Source organism: Prionailurus bengalensis, unplaced genomic scaffold, assembly GCF_016509475.1.
Source record: "Prionailurus bengalensis isolate Pbe53 unplaced genomic scaffold, Fcat_Pben_1.1_paternal_pri Un_scaffold_75, whole genome shotgun sequence".
In the NCBI taxonomy this organism is placed as follows: Eukaryota; Metazoa; Chordata; class Mammalia; order Carnivora; family Felidae; genus Prionailurus; species Prionailurus bengalensis.
In genome coordinates this window covers 116,703-140,028 of record NW_025091175.1, presented here as the reverse complement: position 1 = coordinate 140,028, position 23,326 = coordinate 116,703, and the positions used below count along the sequence as shown (strand labels likewise).

Sequence of the window (23,326 nt, the reverse complement as noted above, 5' to 3'; positions counted from 1 at the left end):
GGAATCTTTCCTATCTTTATAAGTTATGTTTTCTGGTTACATAAACCTGGAACAACCTGGATCCCAGATGGCCTACCACTCTGAAGTCCCTCCTGAATCATTAAGAATTTCCACAGAAGCCCTCTGCAAGTGATGCTGCTTGCAGGGCTCCTACTCACAGCATGCTCTCCCCTCCTGCCACCAGGCTTGGCTCTAGGTACCACAGGTCACCACTCTGAGATGATCTCTGCTCCTGCCCGAGGCTTCTGTGGGCCTTGTCTGACCCTGAGATTGGTTGCCAGGGTCCCCAGACTTCTGTGACCGCATGGCCACTCTGTGTCACTTGTCCATTCTTCATCCCCTTCAGGCACTTTCTATCTCCTTTAGCCATTTGGAGACATGCTCAGACTGTCCATGTTACCTGTTACCTATGTATCTGAGCATGATACGATCAGCCATTAGCAACATGCATCTATGCTCCCACAGCCACGACACTGTCAGGATTCTCTCCATCCGCCTTTTATTGCACTGTGACACACAGAACACAAGACGGTTTAGCTCTTCCTCTCTTTCTCTCTCTCCCTCTCTGCACCCCCTCTCTCTCCATCACAGCTTCCCAAGTCCTTGCAAAAGTTCTGAAAGTTAGGGTGAAACCAGAAAACAGAGAGAATACACACCCAGTCGTACTCAAACTTCCCTTGTCCTCCAAAACCTTGTCCCTTGGTTTTTAAACAAAGTGCACTGCCCCAGTTTTCCCTCCCCTTGGGTTGAGCATATCCCTGAGAGAGCTTTTGTCCCTGCACACAAATTCACTCCTTGGGTCCCCTACACATTGAGAGTGTCTTTGCAACACATGCCTAACCCATCTAACTCCACAGCATACCTCCGCACTCTGCCATGTAAATGGGCAGCTGGACTGATGAAGCTTCCATGTTGGAATCACTATACTTTGCACTTTGTGTTTTTATTCACAGTCCTATTGTTTTAGTTCAGCTCCTTTGTACTGCATGGAAAGCAGACGTTCACAAAGCAGGAAAAATAAATCAACAAAATGTCCTAGTGTTTATATTTTTTATTCAATCATGCCACAGCTGCTTGCCGAGCCCCAACCACTGCCCTGTGTTAGGTGCCGAGTAGGCAGATGAGAAGAATCAGGCTTGGTCCCTACCCTCAGAGAATGCGCACTCTAGTTAAAGTGGAGTTGGGTGGGAGTTGGAGGAATCCAAAATGGCACAGGACCATTATGCATGATCAAAAGAGGTGCCTGCCACACAAAGGAGATATTTGAGGAGTGCGAGCAGTGTGTAGACAGAAGACATCTCCCTTCTGGCTTGCAGACCAGGTGGCATTCTAACTGGGTCTTGAGAATGGGTGGTATTTGGGTATGTGGGGATGAGAGTAAGAATTATCAATGCCCCCAAAGACAAAGCAGCATGAGCAAAGGTATCGAGTTGGGAAAGTCCCTGTATGCCTGGAGTGAGTGAGTTACCGAGTGCTGGCAATAATGAGCTACCGACTGGCGTAAGGGAGGTTAGCCTAAAGCCAAGACAGAGTCCATATGACTCGAAAATGCTGGACAAAGTGGAGGCCGAGCAAAATTCAAGCAAAGATATAAGTTTCTGCTTTTGGAGACCAAAATCACAAACCAGAGCTATATATGCTCCCGCAAAATAGGCTGTAGGGCTCTGGTTATTGGATTTTACTCCTCAGCAATGGGAGTTGACCTTCTGTGACTGATGATCAAATTCAAGAGAACTTCTATGAGAACTAAAATCTCTTTCTAGAAGCAATTACACTTGTCACGGCAGTCCACTGGATGGTTACCTTGCCTTGATTGCCTTCTTGTTCTTCAATGCTACAAAGATTTTATCCAGGAGAAACATGGGAGAGTGACAGAGCAGAGAACTCATTGGCAGAAGTCCTGCATCTGAACGCAGCTCCAGCTCCTACATGCCCTTGTACAAGTTACTGAGACTTTTGAAGGGTCTGGTACCTCATCAAAAGAAAGAGGATAGTAATCCTTGCCCTGCCTTCCTCTTTAGATTGTCATGAGACTTAAACAAGAGAATGAGTGCAAAAGTTTTTGTAGACGGTAGTGCCCTGTTACCAAGCGGAGAATAATGGTGTCTACAGCATTAGGAAATGTCTAAAACTTTGTAAAGATGTGATTTTGATTCCACATTCCTGGAGTATTAGCCACAGTGAAAGACCCACTGAAGAAAGGGAAAAAGGTTGATTTTATAACACAAGAATTACAGATTATGCTTGCCTCTTTTGCACAGAATTACTTATTACAGCATAAACTAAATACAGGACTCTGAATAAATACTTGCTTTTCTAGTCATTGCATCTGCAAGTGTGCACACGCACCCTTCTATGAGCTCAGAGGATGCAGATGGCACAGACCTCTTTCCATTCTCAGATCATTACGTGTTTAGTGAGAAGAACCCAGAGCCAGAGTTCCTCTCTGTGTGTCAGAGCTGCGTACCTTGGAGTGAACATACAGCGGACCTTTTAAATGATGTGGATCAGATGACTGTGTTCTTTTCTCCTCCAAGTCCTGGTCAGACAAGCGTATCAGGCGCAGGTACTCTGACCCCAGGTTTGGCACACTCTCCCATATTTTTTTTACTGAATTTTTTCAAGCAGCTCTTTCTATGAAAACACACACATCAGAAGTATGTCCCAGCTGTCAGTTTGGTGGTCAGGACCCATCAGTGGGTACCTGTATTCTAGAATCTTATCCCCAACCAAAGCCACCTTCCAAAGTACAGAGCAGTCAAGCCCATTTGACTGCGGGACCTCACAGGGCTATAAACCTGTCCTCCCCAGCCCATCTCCCCACAATAGGCAGCCTGATATTCTATGTGGGCAGTGACAGCAAGGGTTCACATCACAGCATAAGATTGAGACATGTGCGAATCAAGTCTGAAAAGGATCTGGCAGGTAATTGAATTCCATCGGAGAGTTGACTTCCACCTCTAATTGGCCTCTGAATATCCCCTTGTATTGCCAATGTCATGGGGCACACACCTCATGGGTCACCAGCTTCCACTGCTGTTTGAGCTGTTGGGGCAGTGGTCTTCGTGTCAGCCTAAAGCCATTCCCACTGTGCCCTTTACACACTGAGCATGCCACCAGGCACAGGTGGGAGCCTTCTCTCCCACAGGAACCCTTCAAGTATTTGAAAACAACTCTCACATCCCTTGACAATACCCCCCAACCCCATTTTTTCAAGTAAAGCATTTTCTCACTACCTCTCAGTTACAGTTAACTTCAAGTACAGTCTTCAGAATAAGACTCTTTTGACAAAGATTTTAGGGCTGTTTGGCTGGTGAGGAAATGGAGTTTTCCCTCTCTGTTTTCCTGCCGGTCTTGTTGAATCACTGAGGATGGAACTTAGGACCAAGGTAAGAGCAACTCAGAGTCTCAGAAAGACAGACACTCATTGGTTTTAGTTTAGTTTTGTTTTTAACCTGCCTCTAGCCCAAGCTTGGCAGGGTGCCTGGCATTCATTTGAACATTAGGCCCTGGTATTAGCAAAAGGTTGCTTCCTTCCACCTGGTGAATAAGAAACCTATTCTTTGTTTGACTGTGAGATCACCCCAAACACCCAGCCCTGCTGGAGCTTTGTAATTAGGAGGTATTGGGAAACAACAGAAGGTTTGCTCAGAAGATCTGTGTCTAAGGCCTGGGTCTGCTCTCCTTACTCTGAATCTCAGTTTCCTCACGTGTAAAAGTGGATGATAAGCCTTTCCTTGCCTGAGTCTGAGTGAATCGTGCAATGCAAATGAGACAAGAGAGGTGACAGCACCTGGTAAGGGGATCTTCTAGGTGGGAATGCCCTTGCCCAGGACTAGGTTGTAGACCATCTCCAGCTTGCCCTGTTGAAAAATGAGAAAACTACGAGTTTTAGAAAAAGACATTCAGAGCTACCATATCTCTGCTGTGGCTAACTTTGTAAAAGGAAACATTTCTTTCTGTACCAAGGAAGACAATGATTCTGCAGCCTATTTACATGATTCTTCACACCCTATTTTAAAACCAGAAGCAACAAGATACTTTCACGGCTGAGAAACACTGTGTTTCCAGAATTATCTGCAGCCACAGAGCCTCCAGCCATGCTCCGGAATTCAGCCAGGGAAGGCAATGCTTGCAGATGCTATTGATAAGGAGAAAAGCCAGCTTGGGACACACCCCCTGTCCAGAACCTTCACCTAGGATTTGAGGTTTGTAATGAAAATTTTGCTTTTGCTTTAAAATACTATCTGTGGATGTTTTCCTAAAACTCAGAGTTGTCTGCTGAGCTAACAGAAATCTGGATGTTTTCTATGCTAAATGAATCCGAGATAACAAAATTGTAATAGTGATAAAATAAGGGCAATTTCTGTTTCCTGAAAATTGAAGCCTTTTCAAACTTAAGAAATGTGTAGATTGCATAAGCACTTACATCAATTGATAACATATAATGTTGTGGTACAAGACTAATTTTTCTCAAAAATAATTTCCATTTTGTACTCAGCCCCACAAATTATGTAGTTGGTCCAGCTCGGGTTCCTGGGAGAGAAACTAAAGTAGCATGTATCAAAGAGCATCAAAAATTAAGAATTTCGAGATGGCAGCAGCAAAGCATTAAACCAAATGTGGGGCCCTTCTAAGCATGGGGCCCCAGGTGACTGCACAGGTCATGTGCCCATGAAACCAGCCCTAAACACAGGAGACTGTACTTCCCGGTTCCTTTGCCAAACCCTTGATTAATGAGATGTGAGTAGTGGAAGAGAGGCGTTCCACTTTTTGGGTGAGGCAGTGAAAAGCCTTTGTGCCTTCTCCAGTCTCTTCCTTTCCCATCATAGTGAACGTGGAGTACTCGTTTTCAGCCGGTGGAGCCAACAGATTGAAGCAGTCACCACTGAGGAGAGCTAGTCTACAGAGTCACCTGGACCACGAAAGAAGCTCTTGTGTGTTAAGCCATTGAGACAAGGGACTTGTTTGTTACTGAAGCATGAGCTTAGCCCATCCTTCCAAATATGTAGGAGAAGGCCAGAAGCAGAAGAAAATGTCTCAACTCTGAAAGTACTATGCAGGAAAGGAAACCAGACAGTGAGGACTGGTATAATGGCTCTCATGCACTTGTTTTTCCATCAATAAAATAAGAATTCAAAGGTGATCTTTCACATGTTACATTTCTATGGCTACACACAGTGCTACTTTCTCTCAATTCATTTAAAAAATGTTACCTAAGAAAAGAGATTATATACTCTCCTTGTCCTTTAGCCTCCCAGTCTCTGGGCTGATTGCCATCGTTGGCTCACTCTTGATTCACCAACACCATCAATACTTTCAGAATCAAGAGGAAGGCACTCTTCTGGGGGCAGTGTTCTGCTCTGTAGAAAGTATTTTATCAGGTAAACTTGAATTTGCGATCATGATTGGATAGTTTTTTTTATTCCAAAAACTCCAGCTGATTTTGTAAGAGTCCCATTGTTTGAAAATTACTGAACTGGTCCCTTTTGTCATTGTTTCTATGCTTTATCACCTTAGAGATCACTTTGGCTTCAGAGTTGTTCCTCATTGCTCTCAAACACCGGATTGCTGTAAGACACCCCCCTGCCACACTCTGGCATGTCAGAGTAGGACGTTTGGTTTAGCGGGGGCCAGCTGGGGTCATCTGCCACGGCCCTCTGCCATATCCGATACTGGCTTTTTGATTGATAGCCAAAACACCTTTTGAATGTTGTCCACAGGGCTCGGTTTTCAATAATGGCCTCCTGCAAAATAAGAGAGTTCTTCTTTACAACCAGAGGTTGGCTATGGTCCTCCATAGACCCTACGGAGGAGCTACCACATTAGCTGCTTAGATCCAGCTTGACAAAAAACTTGAGGCCTGTACGAACAAATCCAATGTGGTTTCATGAGATAGGTCTCAGCCTCTCAAGCTTTTCCACTCAAGGAACTCTTCTGGGAAAAGAGAGAGTTCCCAGTTTTAAGAATCTGGAAACATAGCTTGAAGTAGTCTGCCTCGAGGATGAAATTCCTTTTGAATCTCATATATAAATTAAATTTAAATTCCTTCAAATTCTGCAGTCCACTCCCTACCACACCCCATGGAATTACCTTATAGAAAGACGTGGCTTTGGTGTGCCCTGCCATAGGACTGCATAGTCCCGAATACAGGTCAATAAATTGGAATGTGGGCCACAGTCTTACACCTGGACAGATCTGGATTCAAGTTCCAGCTCTGACATCTACTATGGACAAATCAGTTACCTTATCTGAGCTTCAGTGATTAGAAATAATAATTCCTTCTTTGTGTAACTCTCCTTACAATGTAGGGCAGGGCATGGTATAGATGCCTCCCTCTACCACCTTTATGAATTATTTACTTAACAAATAGCTATGGGGGCATCTGGGTGGCTTAGTCAGTTAAGCTTCCTACTTTGGCTCAGGTCATGATCTTGTGGTTTATGGGTTTGAGCTCTGTGCTGACAGCTCGAAGCCTGGAGCTTGCTTCAGATTCTGTGTCTCTGTCTTTCTCTGCCCCTCCTCCCTCATGCTCTGTCTCCCTCTCCTTCAAAAATAAATAAACATCAAAAAACATTTTTTTAATAAATAAATAAGACAATAAGCTATGTACTGTGGCCCTATTCACTGTGGCCTCTTTCATCTACAAGTATTTCACTACAATGCATTTTTCTAAGATTACAGAAGACATGTCTCTTTGGAAACATTTTGGACTGCCATTTTATTTCATGAGTTAGACTGAGCCTCAAACAGATCTCAAGTTATAACATAATACAGAGTGTATAAGAGGTTATTGTGTTATTTTTTCATTTTTATCGTAAGTCATAAAAGTTAACCATCTTAGAAGTTATCTTGAGAAAAACAAAAAATATGAGAAGCCTGCTGTCCCACAGAATGAGAACTCATTTTGGTGTCTATCAGTGGTATCTTTGCTAGACTAGAAGAATCAATTCTGTGGGATTCTACAAGCACCTTTGCCAGGGTAGTAGTTTTCCTAAATTCCACCCATCTTTGATATTGGAGTCCCATTGCCAATGGAAATAACAGAGAACAGCTAGTCTGAATCTTTCTGCCTCAAAAAATGGATCATCTGTTAGCAGGCTGTTAAAGACCCACACAGCCATCTCAAGAGCATCTTGTAAACTTCAGGGCTCACCTAGCCAGACTTATTCTACTTTTTCATTTTGTACTCAGCCCCACAAATTATTACTTTCCCACAGCAGGTTGCTTTTTTGTTTTTTGTTTCGTCCTTCTTAATTAAAAAGAGAACAGTAGTTCTCCATCGAGCTGGAATAGGGCAGGATCATAGGTATCCAATTACTGGTCTTAAAGTCTAACTTACCTCTAGGATATCTTACCAGGTTTTAAACAAAAAAACAAACAAACAAAATGAAACAAAACCAAACACACATACAGACACACACACAGAGACTTTAGTGCTATAAGACATGCCTTGAGTGTTATCACAATTCTAGAAGTATAATGGCCTGTCTCACTTTGCTGGTCTGGATTGGGAAACTGAAGGACCGAGAAGTAACCTGTTCTGTCACTCTACATTATAAATTAAATGTAGAACTAGAAACAAAAGGAAACCCTTGAAGAAATATGATTTCTAAAACAAAACAAAACAAAACAAAACAAAACAAAAAGCATAAAACAAACAAACAAAAACTTCACCACACAAGCTCTTCAGATTGGCTACTAAAATAATTCACACATACATACATACATACATACACACACATATATACACAAACACATAAGTGATAAAAACGAGAAGAATTAAAGCTATCCAGATTAGCTCCTATGCCTTTCAGTTGGAGGTTAGATCATGAGAAAGCAAGGTGAGGATCAGATCCCATTCAAAACTGCTCTAAGATTAGGGATAGGCTTAGTCCTCTCAGCAGACCAGGAAATATTTGGAACTGTGCAACAGGAGGCCAGTCATCCCCCATGCCTGTCCCTTGAAACCTCTCTGGACCATCTTTGTCACAGGCTGGCCACCAATCTTTAGTATCTCCTGTCAGATATACCTAGAGCTATGTGAGGAAAACATCTTGCTGCATCCGTGATAGCCTGGGGTCTTTATCTACTCTGCTCACCTCATAGGGCATGAAATCTTAGTGCCTGTAATTCTCCATTACAACTTCCTTCAACCACAGACTCAAATGGCTTTGGTTTGTTCCTGAATGCCTACTGACAGCAGAAGGTAACTTCGAATAAGTGAAGACTGCCATGCAGGAGCCTGGGGGTGAGAGCTAGGACCCCACAGCATCATTTCTCAGTGTGAAAGCTGCTGGGAACCCCCACTGAACATCTACGCAGGTCTCCATTTCTCAGTGGACTCGAGAAACAAAGGAGAAACTTAATCTTTCATGAGTGTCAAATTATCCTCTCCATCTGCTGGAGGCGAGCAGCGTCACTTCTTAACATTTAATAATTGAACAAAGCTTTACCCAGCTTCTATTAGAATAAAGCAGGGTTTTAGACACTGTAGATACTGAGATGAGTTCTTGCCAGCGCCGTTTACACAATCTACACACAAATAACTGTAGCACTGGTCCTCTTGCTTGCTGTAGACTGTGAGCAGCACCCCTCCATCATCAGGATCTGCCTCGAATTGCACCCTAGGTCATGGCACAGGGTCAACAAATGTTTGTGGAGTGAATGAACAAATGAAAGCCTGCATGACTGATAGATACAAACTAAGAAATGCTAAGTATCACAAGAGATAACATAATGATAATAGTTTATGTTTATCAAACATTTACTACATGCTTTTCTGTGTTCACCTTTCATGCTCACAGTAACCCTGTAAGGTTAGGTACCCTTATATTCATGGCGTTTCAGATGAGAAAATGGAGACATAGAGAAGCGGAGTTGCAAGTGCTGCCCAGAGTCAGGCGGCAAGAAAGGATTCCAACCCAGGTGAACTACTTCCGGCTTATGCTTTCTTTTAACTGCAAACATGGTGACATTCGAATGGCTTCCTGCTAGAGGATTATGGGAGACTTTGTTGCTCCATTACCTATAGCACAATCCTCCCAACTTTTTCCTGCCCACCTAAGAGGAAAAAACTCACACACAATCTCAGCAAATCTGTCTAATGTTTGGCATAGATCCACTTTCCCAGAATCCTTTTCTCCTCAGGATGACAATAAGACACAGTTCTGACCAATGAGGCATAAGAGGAAGTCTGCAGGGTGGCTATAGAAAATGACTTTGTTTCCTTAGAAAAGTTTCATACTTAAGGGGAAAAAAGCTTGCTGGTGCCTCTCCTTCCATTTTTTTTTTTTTTCCCTGCATCAAAACACAGATAATGCCCAGCTATGTGGCAGCTATCTGGACACCATAAGCAATACATGCAAACATGAAAGGCCCGTATCTAAAGATGGGGAGGCAGAAGAGAGAAAGATTGATGATCCCCAATGACACCACTGAGTTGCTGAACCAACTCTATGGCCACTTACCTCGAATCTTCCAGTTAAGTGAGACAATAAATATCTTGACTGTTTAAACCACTGACTCACCCATCCAGGCTTTGGGAAAGATTCATGAAGACGATACTACTACTGCTGTGCCATAGAGCATGGAATAGCATTCCCATAAGGAGATATTGGGGGAAGCTATACCAGGCAGAGGAAATAATGTGATCACTGACAGGGACAAGGTACGAACACAAGATTATCCTTTAAAGGGCAAGGTTCATCCTTCTGCAGCTGGGTATGAGGACACTCATGCGATCCTCTCTTATTAATTTGGTGGCTTTGGAGACCATACGGGTTAGCACGGTACTTCACAGTGTGGTCCCTCCACCAGCAGTATCAGAATCACCTGACAAACACTTGTGCCTATTCTAGACCTTTGAATCGGAAATGCTAGGGGAAGGGCTGGGCAACCTGGGTTTTAATAAACCCTCCAGGTGACTCTGATGCCCACTCAAGTTTGAGAAGCCCTGGATATGCACACAGAGAGAGGCTCTAGTACCTTAATTCTATGTTCTTTTCTGCCACTGGCTCCTGTGTGGTTTTTGCCCTGCCTGTTAAGGAAGGTGCTACAGAGAAGTCAGGTTCCAGGGATTCCCCCCTCACTGGCATAAGGCTGTGTTTGCCACTGGAAACATTGCCGCCCAGATTAGGGACAGATGGAATCTGATGCTCACCTCCCCTTTGACACAGATGTCTTTTCTAGGAGTGACCCCTGTTCTCCAGGAGGCTTTGAAGAATGAAGCTTTGGTCTAAATAACAGCGCTGAAGGAGGAGAGTGAACCACATAGCCAAAGAAAGGAGACCACGAACTCATTTCACTGAGGAAATGGAGTAAATGGGAGATGAAGAATCCAATCTAAGAAAAGCTCACTATGAATCTTATTTCCCATGTGTAAAGTAAAAGAAATAGACGTTGTTAAGTGAAAGAAGCCAGACATAAAAGGCCACATATTCTATGATTCCCTTTATGTGAACTGTCCTGATAGGTAAATGCGTGGAGACCGAAAGTAAATTAGTGGTTGCCAAGGGGTGAAGAAGGGGGAAGGGGGAATGAGGAACGACTGCTAATGGGTACAGGATTTCTTCTGGGGTGATGAGAATGTTCTGGAATTAGTGGTGATGGTTGCACAACTCAGTGAGCTGCACACTTTTTAAGAAGGCGAATTTTGTAGTATGTGAATCATACGTAATTTCAAAAAAACGAATTGAGTCAGTTCTCTACTTGTGGATTTTAGAAACGAACAGGTCCTTAGACATCATAATCCCATCCTCTCCAGGTCCACCATGTAGACGAGAAAATTAACACCTTGTTTGGAGCTCACTAGAGGAAAGCACCATTGCTCATGTCACCAGGGCAGGGAACCTCTTGGACTGCTGACTCTTATCCTCTAAGGCTGTTCCTTTTTTCAGACTCCCAGAGAATGCCCCGTCCATCCCTACCCACAGTGATCAGAAGCCGGAGGGCACTTACCTCCACCACAAGGGACACAATGAAGTTGGAGCTGAGCATAATGATGATGTAAACCCTCCACAGAAGAGGAGTGCAGAGAAGCTGGTGGGAGATGGAGAATCACTGTTAGTTTGAAGACAAATAAATGTCAGAAAGCTTTTCACACATTCACAGTGTACATTTTCATAGGTTATAAATCACGTGTGTAATAGACATGCTTACATGTAGACATTACATGTATGCATATTAGAGGCACACACAAAATAACAGAAACTATGATTGCTGCTTTTGTTCTTTTATCTTTCTTTCTTCTCCTTTTTATTTTTTGGTGCCCCTGTAATTTCTCAATTTCCCCAAATCAATTCGATCAAAATTTGACAAATTTGATAAAAGTGTTTTTGTTTGCTTGTGTTGCTCGCTTTTACGAGGGAATACAGGAATGTGGCTCTATTCCCAGGAGGCTCTGATGATACACAAGTCGAATGTGACAGGGGCAGTGTGGCCCTTGTCTCTCTGGTGCCACATCTCCCCTCAGCTGAGCCCTGCTTTGCAGCCCCGAGCCAGGGCTTTACCCTCAGGGCTGTGTGCACAGCTGCACAGATGGTGCCATGACAAGGGTACTCACCAGTGGGGCAAGTGGAGCTGGATGGGAATGGATGTCTGGCTAGATAAATGAATGGATGGATGGATGAAATGACACCAAGTGCACACTGCTGTACCCGGCACTGTCTCATATACTGCCTTCTACACTGGGGGGATTATAAACTGGTACAACTCTATGGAGGGCAATGCCATTAAAATTAAAAGTGGAAAACCATTTCCGGGAGTTTATCCTAGAGACAGACTTGTACATGCCTGAAATGGTATATGTATAAAGTTATTTTATTGCAGCTTTGTTTGGAATAGCAAAACATTGGAAGCAACCTAATGTCTATCAACGGGGCTGCGTATAAATTATGGTACCTATATGCATATTGAAACAATATATTAACGTAAAAAGAGGAATGAGGAAGCTCTATGTACTGTCGTGGGACAATTACCAAAATACACAGTAACATGAAAGATCGTGGTGCGGAACCGTGTGTGGTCGGGGCAGCCATGGGCATGCCCCATGAGGGTCTCCTGCCAGGAGAGTAAGTAGCAGGTGCTCCAGTGCTACCCTTGGAATCTCCCACCACATCTACCCTGAGCCCACACTCCTCATGAGTTGCTCATAGCTAATACCTGAGGATGGCAGGTCTTCTAATCACACTCATTCTTATAAGATACTAGATACCTGTGATGGGCAACTGTGGCCGGGCTTTCTTAGAACTGCACTGCAATCTGAAACCCTACCCCTCTGGCCCTCCTTCCGTCACTCCTTCATGGGGGTCAGACCTACATCATAAGGTGCCACCCTCCCCTTCTCTTTGGGCTTCCTCGTCTTTTTGCCCCTACAGGCATTTCCTCCATAGCTTGCTCACACATCTCATCTCATTTTGCCATCTTCAGCTCAGAAGACCTGGACAAATTTAATAGTCTGCTATTTGTGTAAGAATGTGGCAGAATACACATATAAGAAATATATATATGGGGCGCCTGGATGGCTCAGTCGGTTGGGCATCCGACTTCGGCTCAGGTCATGATCTCACGGTCCGTGAGTTTGAGCCTTGCATCAGGCTATGTCTGTCAGTTCAGAGCCTGGAGCCTGCTTCGGATTCTGTGTTTCCCTCTTTCTCTGCCCCTCACCCACTCACGCTCTGTCTCTATCAAAAAATGCATAAACATTTAAAAAAATTTTTAAAAGGAAATATATATATGTGTCTGTGTGTGTGTAGGCATATGTATAAAATATGTGTATAAAAATAAAAGTGTATAAAATAAAGTGTTGTCATCAGTAGCCTCCAGCGAGGAGACCTGGTAGCAGGGGAAAAAGGATGAGAGGACAGAACTTTTTAACTTTTGAATATTAAACGTTGTGAATGTATCTCTATTTTTAAAAAAAAATGCAATTTTTTAAAGTGAGCAATAACTAGATTACAAAACAGCATGATTCCATTTAAAGTAAACTGGATAAATCAGTCAATGCACTTTTATAATATACAAAGTTTCAAAGATGGAAGGATAGAGTGAATACTGTTATAATTTTCTCTGCCTGCATATTCACATTTTCTAGAATGTACCCACAATTTTATGTAATAAGAAGAAAAATAATTATTTTTAGGGTGAGCAATAATTCTCTGCAGACTCCTTGGCAGTCATGTTGGCAATGACCCCACACAGGTCCCCCCAAAACTAAATAGGCTCCCTATTTTGTTGTACCAGAGGAATCAGCCTCTCTGTAAGACTCTTTCCTCTTAAAGAGTGTGACTAAACCCAACATATCTTAACCCTAACTTCTGCAGGATTAAGAAGTTTTAACTCACTTAGAAGTCTAGCAGCCAAAGACTATCTCCATGACTGCTTACTCAAATTCATGAACATATTTAACAATAGTGGCAATTACACTGTTAACCACAGTGATACAATTATCACGAGGAAAACCGAATGTAGACATGAGTTTGTATGTCACATGTCAAGAAGGGTTGGTGAAGGTTTTGCTGGTTTGCAATGAACTGTGAGCTTCCAGTGCTCATCTCCATTTAGGAACCTGATCTACAAGGATCAGTCATTTACTGCCCTTACGTGCCATGGGTTATGTTAGGCACTGGTAATATGAAACTGAATAAGATAGGACCTTGGCCTTCATGACACGTGTGTTTGAGTTGGAGAGGTGGGCAGGCAGGCTCACGTAGCACTAAGTAAAAAAAGTCCATTCCCTTTTACCATCTCTTCTGTATTCTATTTATTGGTCTAAAGGACATTTGGTAATAATAAACTTCTAATTCAAAAGTATAGGTTAAAGGAATTGAAATACACATTTCCCCTAGCTTGTATATGTAAAAATTGTCTCATAGATTTTGATATTTGCCTCAAAATTACACACTCTAAGAGAGTTCATGAGGTAAGTTATGGCTCTTTGCAAACAAGTTTTGCAGACATTAAGTATGAACATACAAACACATCTTTATTATAGAGATTTTTTTTTTTAAGATGTAAGTACAGATTTGAGAATTAACAGAAAAAGTGTTATAGGCAAACTGTTTTCAACAGCTTCAAAACAGAAGCGCTTAGGGGAAAAAAATTTCTTACGCTTGAAACAGTGTATGTATATAGATTTTTCCATTCTTACAGGGATCTTTTAAAAGAAAAATGGTCAATGCTTCTGAAATATTTGAAATCAAGACTAGACAGAATCTTATTTCCTGGCTGGCTTAAATTTAAAAAAAAATACAAACAAATGTAGTATTCTTTTTTAACTCTACTATTCCAAAAGGATAATCAGTGTCACGAGTCCATGTCAATTGCCACCGTGACCTGCTTCTTGCAGTCAGGGTATTCTATAACAGTAAACCATCATCATAGCCCAGAGATAAGACTTACATCCAAACGCCTGTATAATTCTGGAATATCAGCAAATAGAATGAATAGACACACACCCAGCTGTATGACCAGCACAAGGACAAACATATCTGAGGAAATAAGAACACAGGCTATCATTTAGAGAAATTGGAGTATATACGGAGTTTCACATCTATTGACAGACATATTCTAGATTAACACTGATTAAGCTTACTTGATTCCTACATCCAAACACAGCATAATAAATGGAAAGTACTCATTTCTATGCAATGGGTCTCACCTCCACAATTTCTATGCATGTCCTTGAAGCAGATGGAAATTTTCACATGCATGTTGTAAGTTTCAATTAATAAAAGTGGGAAATATAGAGAGAGCAATTTTGACCTAAAGTATTTTCAAAAAATGCCTTGAAGACAGTTAAGTATCCAAGGCTTTTTATGCAAATCCCCTGCTTCAAATTCTATTCTGGAAAAAAAAGAAGGCTGTAAATAAACAAATATTTAAATTGCAGTAATGTAGAGGTAAGCATTTGACTGCTTTCTCATCCCAAGAAGGAGAAAGGCAAAATAATTTTCTCTAAATAAACTAATTCTTATGAGGACATTGATCCTTCAACTTATGCTTCTAAATTTTCCCAATTAGGGGTGCCTGGGTGGCTCAGTTGTTAAAGCATCCAACTCTTGATTTCGCCTCAGATCACGATTTCATAGTTCATGGGTTCGAGCCCCACATCAGGCTCTGCACTGACAGCACGGAGCCTGCTTGGGATTCTCTCTCTCGCTCTCTCTCTCTGCTCCTCCAGTGCTCATGCTCTCCCTCTCTCTCTCTCTCTCTCTCTCTCAATAAATAAGTAAAGGTAAAAATAATTAACTAAATAATTAATTAATTAAATGTTCCCAATTTGAGAGGTAGGGATGTATACAAATGAATGTTCCACAGGGTAACCAGGTCACCCACTTCTCCTAACACACACCGCACTCCAGTCCAGAATGTAAGGAGGTAGCATGTACTTTGGCCAAGAGCCTCCACAATTACCATAGCCAGGTTCCTTCAGGCTGGACCCCCTCCCAGGCTGCCAACCACACAATGCCATCTTAACCATTGTCTTCATGGCAGGAGACATGTTCCAACTGAGTGTTGTGACACTTCTCTCTCTCCACCTCCTCCCAGATGAATTCCGACAAGTACTGACACGTGAGGAAATAAATGACTCGTCCCAATTTACAGTGGTGCCATGAAAGGACACCTGGAGACAAACTTCCGGTGAAGGAAAGAGGTAGAGGAAGAAGCCCTAGAATTTAATGCAGCTTTGAGGAAAGGAGCAAAGAATGAGGCTGCCAAATGTGTTTATAGAGCCCTGGAGTATAAAGTCAAGGGCTCCAGATAAGCATCAACTCCGCTGCTGCTCCCCGAGTGACCTGGGCATGTCTGTTCCTTCTGATGACCCATCACCTCTGATCTGGTACAACGCTACTCACAATTTTTATATATGGGCTGCCTAAATGGTTTTCCTTTAGAGAAAATAAGAGCCACGATGATACAGTTGATTGTTCCCAAGAACCATATGGTAGTGTTTTCGAAGCTTGTGAAGGCACCATTACTTCCAATTTTTTCTGGAGCAGTGGGAGAAATGGTTAACTTTGAGATGCTTTCATTTTGCACTGTGCAGGCACTAAAAAAGAAACAAAAAAGGTAATGAACGAAGATGACAGGTCTTTATGGAGCACTGGTAACTACAGGATTCCATGCCCTCAGTGCTTTTGTAATTACCTACACTTTGGGAAAGAATATACTGAGAAATAAGGGGAAAGAAACCAACACAGATAGATCTATATTTTGGATAGATGAATAGATAAAAGATAGATAGATGATAGGTAGATAGATAGATAGATAGACAAGTTATTTATTCAATAATTTGGGTACCCTTCATGTGTAGTAAGGTTATGTGGGAAAAAGATGAGTAAGCCATGAGTTTTTCCTCTTGTGGCTTAAGATCTTTGAATATTGATAAATAGGGTGACCATATAATTTATCATCCAACAGGAGCATATTTGAATGTGAAAGGAAAAGACTAGTAGCATCAGCAAAACCGGTAGTTGCCAGAGGAGACATGCGTGGAAGGGGTGGGAAAAATAGATAAAGGGGATTCAGAGGTCCAAACTTCCAGTTATAAAATGAATGTTATGAGGATGCAAATTACAGCATAGGAGCTGTAATCAAAAATAGCATATTAATATATGGTGACAGATGGGCACCACATATCATGGTAAGCAAGGAATGGTGTATAGAATGGTCGAATTGATAACTTGTTATTAATGCAACATTGTATGCCAAACATACTTCAACGATTAATTAATTTAAAAAATTTCACTGGGATATCAGGCTCAAACTGGGGCTGCCTGGGCAAATTATAACGCATGGTCACCCTAGGTGTAAAAGAAGGTCATGGATCATTATCACACAAGACAGGCAAAAGTAAGTGCCAATGGATAACATCCTCAAACTGTGCTACAGAGGAGAGAAGATCACTGGAAAATTCCCCAAGGGACTTGAAAGAAAGCCAACGCCTCCAGAAGAATGAAGAACCCTTTGCTTCTTGTCATAAGGGCCAGACCGTGTTTGATAGAAATTAGGATGTGAGAAGCCGGCATCAGAGCTGTGATAGTACCTGTGCATCTCCATGGAATACCAAGGCTGCCTCTGAACCAGAATGAAGCCCACAATGTGCATGGCTAAGCTGAGAAGAATGTTGAGAATCACAGAGAGCAGCAGAGGTGGGGAGATCAGCCGTCCTGCAGGCCTGAAGGGCACCAGCTTGGGGTAGGCACCATTCAAATTCACTACAAAATAAATTCAAGTGTTACGCTTGTGAGAGAAGGAAAATACTGTATTCTTCATCAGAAGAACAGTGTAAATTCTTGGGCCCACACAGCCAAGGAAACTGACAAACTGGAGTACATCAGGGTTTTGAGGGAACAAAATAAAATGAATGGCTTCAAACTCAAGTCATAGGAGCAATTCTTAAGGGAGAAGACAAAAACAATCATGAAATGCTTTCGGTTTGGGCTATTGTTTTTAATATATGAAATTTATTGTCAAATTGGTTTCCATACAACACCCAGTACTCATCCCAAAAGATGCACTCTTTAATGCCCATCACCTACCCTCCCCTCCCTCCCACCACCCATCAACCCTCAGTTTGTTCTCAGTTTTTAAGAGTCTCTTATACTTTGGCTCTCTCCCACTCTAACCTCTTTTTTTTTTCCTTCCCCTCCCCCATGGGTTTCTGTTAAGTTTCTCAGGATCCACATGAGAGTGAAAGCATATGGTATCTGTCTTTCTCTGTATGGCTTATTTCACTTAGCATCACACTCTCCAGTTCCATCCACGTTGCTACAAAGGGCCATATTTCATTCTTTCTCATTGCCACGGCACTCTGTACAATAGCCAAATTGTGGGAAAAGCCTAAACGTCCATCAACTGATGAATGGATAAAGAAATTGTGGTTCAGTTTTGCCTATTAAATAGGCAAAGTCCATCAAATTATAGGTGAGGGCATGATGATAATGTGCACTCTTATACACCGCTTCTGGAAACGTACACTGACACAAACCTTCTGCAGGGCAATTTGGCAATAAATATGAAAACACCGGAAAATGTTCATAACATTTGACATGGTTATTCCATTTCTGGAAATTTGTCTTAAGCTAAAAATATCAGAGATGTAGAAAGATGTTCTTTAGTGCATCACTGACAGTAAACTATGGTACATCTACATAATGAAACAACAGGCAGTCGCTAAGAAGCAATGCTTGAAAATATTCAGTGACAATGGGACACCTGGGTGACTCAGTTGGTTAAGCATCTGACCCTTGATTTCGGGTCAGGTCATGATCTCGTGGTTCGTGAGTTCGAGCCCCGCCTTGGTCTCTGCACTGACGGCGTGGAGCTTGCTTGGGATTTGTTCTCTCTCTGTCCCTCCTCTGCTCACTCTCTCATCCTCAGATAAATAAACTTAAGTAAAATAAATTAAATAAACTTAAAAAAATATTCAATGACAAAATGAGAAGTGACATTGGAAAAAATGGCAAAGCAGACAGCCCTAAGGTCCCATCCTTCCACAGAAACATTGAAAAACAAGCAGAAACTATCAAAACTAACTTTGTCAGAACTCTGAACAACAAAGGTTTACAGCAGTCAAACAAATGCTGAATCAAGAAAAAGGCAACTTAAAAATGGTAGGAAAGCTTTGTGACATCTGTACTTGCCGTTGCCCTACCCCTCCTCAGCTCAGTGGCAATCTCAAAGTCAGTCATTGGCCCTCCCAGTGGAGGACTCTGGTCTCTGGTCACAGAGAGGAAGAGCAAACTGTATCCATTGGGTATGTCCGTTCTAACCTGTCTGGGGGTACCTGAAGGACTGGTGCAAGGCGCTCATCTCTGTTTCACCTAATGCAAGACTGAACTCAGGGCAGCAGCATCCACTGCTTGAAAACAACTGTAAGGCTCACCAACTACCCACAATCACCTGGGGCAAAAGATGGCAGTTGAGACAAAAAATAATAGCTATGATAAAGAAAAGCTAAAGAACATTTCTTTGGAAAATTATGGCTTTCAAAAACATATGTGTATTTTGGGGACTATAGAAAACCATGCACACACCTAAGGCAAGTTACTCACTCAGGAAAGACTGGAACAGCCCCTCCGTTTTGAGCTCTGGATGATCTCTGCACTCAGCACAAGACTGGCTGAGTGTTGAAGGGCCCCAGCACAGAACAAATGTGCAAAGACTGGGAGAGGTTGGTCTTTGTTCATGGTTTTACACTCATGGAAGTCAAGAAAATCTCTGTCAAAAACACTAGCTAAACAAAAGCTAAAGGAACAGAGATTTCATTGACCATACATGGCAACTGATACAGTCTGCAAAAAATAGTTTAGGAAAGTCACCAAACAAATGGACTATGACAGCCTTCAAAAACTAGCAGAACAAAAGCCATCAAATCCTGGGGAAGGGGGATTTCCAGAGTTATCTGGATTTCCAGAGTTACGACATTATAATATTCAGCAGAACAAAATAAGTTCACAGAAATAACCTCTGAGGACACCCAGACATTGGACTTACTAGACAAAGACTTTGATTATTTTTTTCCAAATCCCAGCTTTTTTTTTTTAAATTTATTTTTAAAATTTACATCCAAGTTAGTTAGCATATAGTGCAACAATGATTTCAGGAGTAGATTCCTTAATGCCCCTTACTCATTTAGCCCATCCCCCCTCCCATAACCCCTCCTGTAAAGCTCTGTTCTCCATATTTAAGAGTCTCTTATGTTTTGTCCCCCTCCCTATTTTTATATTATTTTTGCTACCTTTCCCTTATGTCCATCTGTTTTGTATCTTAAAGTCCTCATATGAGTGAAGTCATATGATATGTTAGACAAAGACTTTATTTATTTATTTATTTTTTTAAATTTATTTTCAACATTTATTTATTTTTTGGGGGACAGAGAGAGACAGAGCATGAACGGGGGAGGGGCAGAGAGAGAGGGAGACACAGAATCGGAAACAGGCTCCAGGCTCTGAGCCATCAGCCCAGAGCCCGACGCGGGGCTCGAACTCATGGACCGCGAGATCGTGACCTGGCTGAAGTCGGACGCTTAACCGACTGCGCCACCCAGGCGCCCCTAGACAAAGACTTTAAAACAACTGTTTCAGGGGCGCCTGGGTGGCTCAGTCAGTAAAGCGTCTGACTTCAGCTCAGGTCATGATCTCGTGGTTCGTGAGTTCGAGCCCCACGTCGGGCTCTGTGCTGACAGCTCAGAGCCTAGAGCCTGTTTCGGATTCTGTGTCTCCCCCTCTCTCTGCCCCTCCCACGCTCATGCTCTGTCTCTGTCTCTCAATAATAAATAAATGTTTAAAAAAATTTATAAAACAACTCTCTCTTTTTTTTTTAATGTTTCTATTTATTTTTGAGACAGAGAGAGTCAGAGCATGAGCAGGAGAGGGGCAGACAGAGGGGGAGACACAGAATCCGAAGCGGGCTCCAGGCTCTGAGCTGTCAGCACAGAGCCCGACGTGGGGCTCGAACCCACGAACCATGAGATCGTGACCTGAGCCGAAGTCGGACGCTCGACTGACTGAACCACCCAGGCGCCCCTAAAACAACTCTTTCAAATATGCTCAAAGAAATTAGGAAACAATGTATGAACAAAATGAAAATGTCAATAAAAAGACAGAAAATATGAAAAGTAGCCAAAAGAAATTCTTTCTAAAGAATCTTTTTTATAATTTCTACCTCTTCATTGACATTCTTTCTTTTGTCCAGTAAAAGTAACTATTTGAGTGCACCTGGGTAGTTCAGTTGGTTAAGCATCTGACTTTGGCTCAGATCATGATCTCACAGTCTGTGAGTTCAACATCTGTGCTGACAGCTCAGAGCCTGGAACTTGTTTCAGATTCTGTGTCTCCCTCTCTCTGGCCCTCCTTCACTCGTGCTTTGTCTCTCTTTCTCTCTCTCAAAAATAAATAAAAATAAAAAATGAAAACATTTTTAAAAAGTAACTATTTGAGCAAATATAAAAGGCTGTAGGGGCACCTGGGTGGCTCAGTCGGTTAAGCATCCAACTTGGGCACAGGTCATGATCTTGCAGTTCATGGTTTCAAGCCCCACATTGGGGCTTGACAGAACAACGGAGAGCTATTACTTAATGAGTACAGAGTTTCTGTTTGGGGAGATGTAAAAATTTTGTAAGTAAAGAGTGGCAATGATTGCACAAAACTGTGAATGTAATTAATGCCCCTGAACTATATGTTTAAAAATGGTGAAAATGGCACATTTTATGTTATGTATATTTTACCACAATAAAAAAGAATTAAAATATTTAATGACATGAAAATTTATGACAAAGTTAAGTGAAGAAAATGTACGCACAACTATATACAGAACATAATTCAAATTTCTTCATCTATATACATACAGAATGCTTTAATTTGTTAGTTCTGAATGGTAGGATAAAGATGGATTTTTTCCTTTGTTATATCTTGCAATGTTTTCCGTCTTTGTTTTATAATGAATATATATTAGTAACCATAAGAAAAAAATAATCAAGTTATTTATCAAAATATAGAGGAAAACCTGGAGATGCTTGTTACTAAACAGAGAACAATTAGAGCAGAAATGAGGACTGTTTTCAAAAATGTGGAAGAAAGACTGATCTAGGGAGAAAACATAGATGGCTCTTTGCCACCCTAAATCGCAGAGCTGGGATGGGTGCAAGTTACATAGAGATAGGCTTGGCTTCATAAGAAGAATTCTGTTAATTCTTTCCAGAGATTTGAGTGTTCTTTCCAGAGGGTGTTCTTTCCAGAGATTTGAGCCCCTTGGATACACCTGACAGTCAGAATTACAGGGAACACAGCAGTAGTCAAGATAGACAAGGTGCTGTTCTCACAACGCACACACTCTGGGAGAGGGGAGGCAGGGAGAAGCAAATAAAAACACAGATAAAAGCATAACTTCAGATTGTGATGGGCACCCCCCCACACACACACAGAAATAGAACACAATAGTGCTTTCTGCCTCCACTGCCACCATGGTGCCCGTGAAAAAGTTTCTGGTGAAAGGGGGCCAAAAAAAAAAAAAAAAAAAAAGAAAAAAAGAAAAGAAAAAGGAAGAAGCAGCAAGTTATGAAGTTTGCCCTTGACTGCACCCACCCTGGAGAAGAGGGAATCATGGAGGCTGCCAAATTTGAGCAGTTTAGAGAATCAAAATGAATGGAAAATCTGGGAATCTCAGTTGGAGGGGCTCTAACCACTGAAAGGAACAAAAACAAGATTACAGTAACTTCTGAGGTGCTTTTTTCCAAATGGTGTTCGAAATAACTCATCAAAAAAATATTTGAAGGGGGCACCTGAGTGGCTCAGTTGGTTAAGCATACAACTTAGGCTCAGGCCATGATCTCATGGTTCCTGGGTTTGAGCCCCACATGGGGCTCTGCACTGACGGTGTAGAGCCTGCTTGGGATTGTTTCTCTCTCCCTCTCTCTCTGCCTCTTCCCCACTTGTGCATGCTCTCTCTCTCTCTGTTCCCCCCCTCTCTCAAAATAAAGAAATAAACATAAAAAATATATATATGAAGAATAATCCCTGTGATTCATTGCGAGTAGTTGCTAACAGCAAAGAGAGTTACAAACTGTGTTACTTCCGGATTAACCAGGATGAGAAAGAGGAGGAAGAGGTGGATTAAAACTCATTTATCTGGAACATTTTGTATGAATTCTTGAATAAAACTTGGGAACTAAAAAAAAAAAATAGACACAAATATGTGATAGAGAAAAATTGGCTTGGTGACTACTTAAAGTGAACTTCCTGAGGTGGTGACATTTGAGCTAAGATCTGAATAAGAAAAAACCAAAGCCATATAAAGATGAAAAGGGAGAGTGTTTTAGGCAAAGAAAAGAGCAAAAACAAAGGTACTGTGGTGATCACAAGCTTGACAACGCTCAAGTGACAAGAAGACCCTGGTGCTTGGGATAAGAATGTAACAATGTGGTTGTAAGTGAAGCAGAAGAAGGCAGGGGCTACAGCATTTTAAGCAAGTAGGTAACAATAAAATTTACTTTTCAAAATTAACACTCTTACTGCTCTTTGAAAGGTAAATGGGGAGGAGGGGAAGCAAGATGAGTTGTGAGGCTGTTGTGGGAATCCGTAAGGGAGGTGACATGGTTCTGTGTCAGGGGGTACAGAACTTCGTAAAGCAGAGCCAACAGGAGCTCCATCCAAGGGGATGTGAAGGATAAAGAAAAGAGAAACCAAGGATGGCTCCAGGTCTTTGAACAACCAGGTTGTTTTACCAGAATGCAAGGAAAGGAAAATTTTTTCCCTTTCACTGATGTGTTCTAAGTGCCTTAATAGGCACTTAGTAGTACAAATTAGGCACTCAATAAATAGCT

General features: G+C 41.9%; 1 protein-coding gene and 1 pseudogene across 1 annotated transcript in view; one reads left to right on the top strand and one right to left on the bottom strand.

Annotated features, from left to right (window-relative positions):
• Window positions 1-2,197: 2,197 nt before the first annotated feature.
• Window positions 2,198-23,326, bottom strand: part of LOC122478531 (probable cation-transporting ATPase 13A4) — a 50,746-nt gene continuing 29,617 nt past the window's right edge. The window contains exons 15-19 of the mRNA XM_043572083.1: window positions 17,048-17,219; window positions 15,858-16,051; window positions 14,401-14,489; window positions 10,960-11,040; window positions 2,198-5,747 (exon numbers count right to left, since the gene is read on the bottom strand). Coding sequence (XP_043428018.1) covers window positions 5,535-5,747; window positions 10,960-11,040; window positions 14,401-14,489; window positions 15,858-16,051; window positions 17,048-17,219 — 749 coding nt within the window. The 3' untranslated portion in view covers window positions 2,198-5,534. The remainder of the gene's footprint in view (window positions 5,748-10,959; window positions 11,041-14,400; window positions 14,490-15,857; window positions 16,052-17,047; window positions 17,220-23,326) is intronic.
• LOC122478529 lies at window positions 21,968-22,672 on the top strand (annotated as a pseudogene).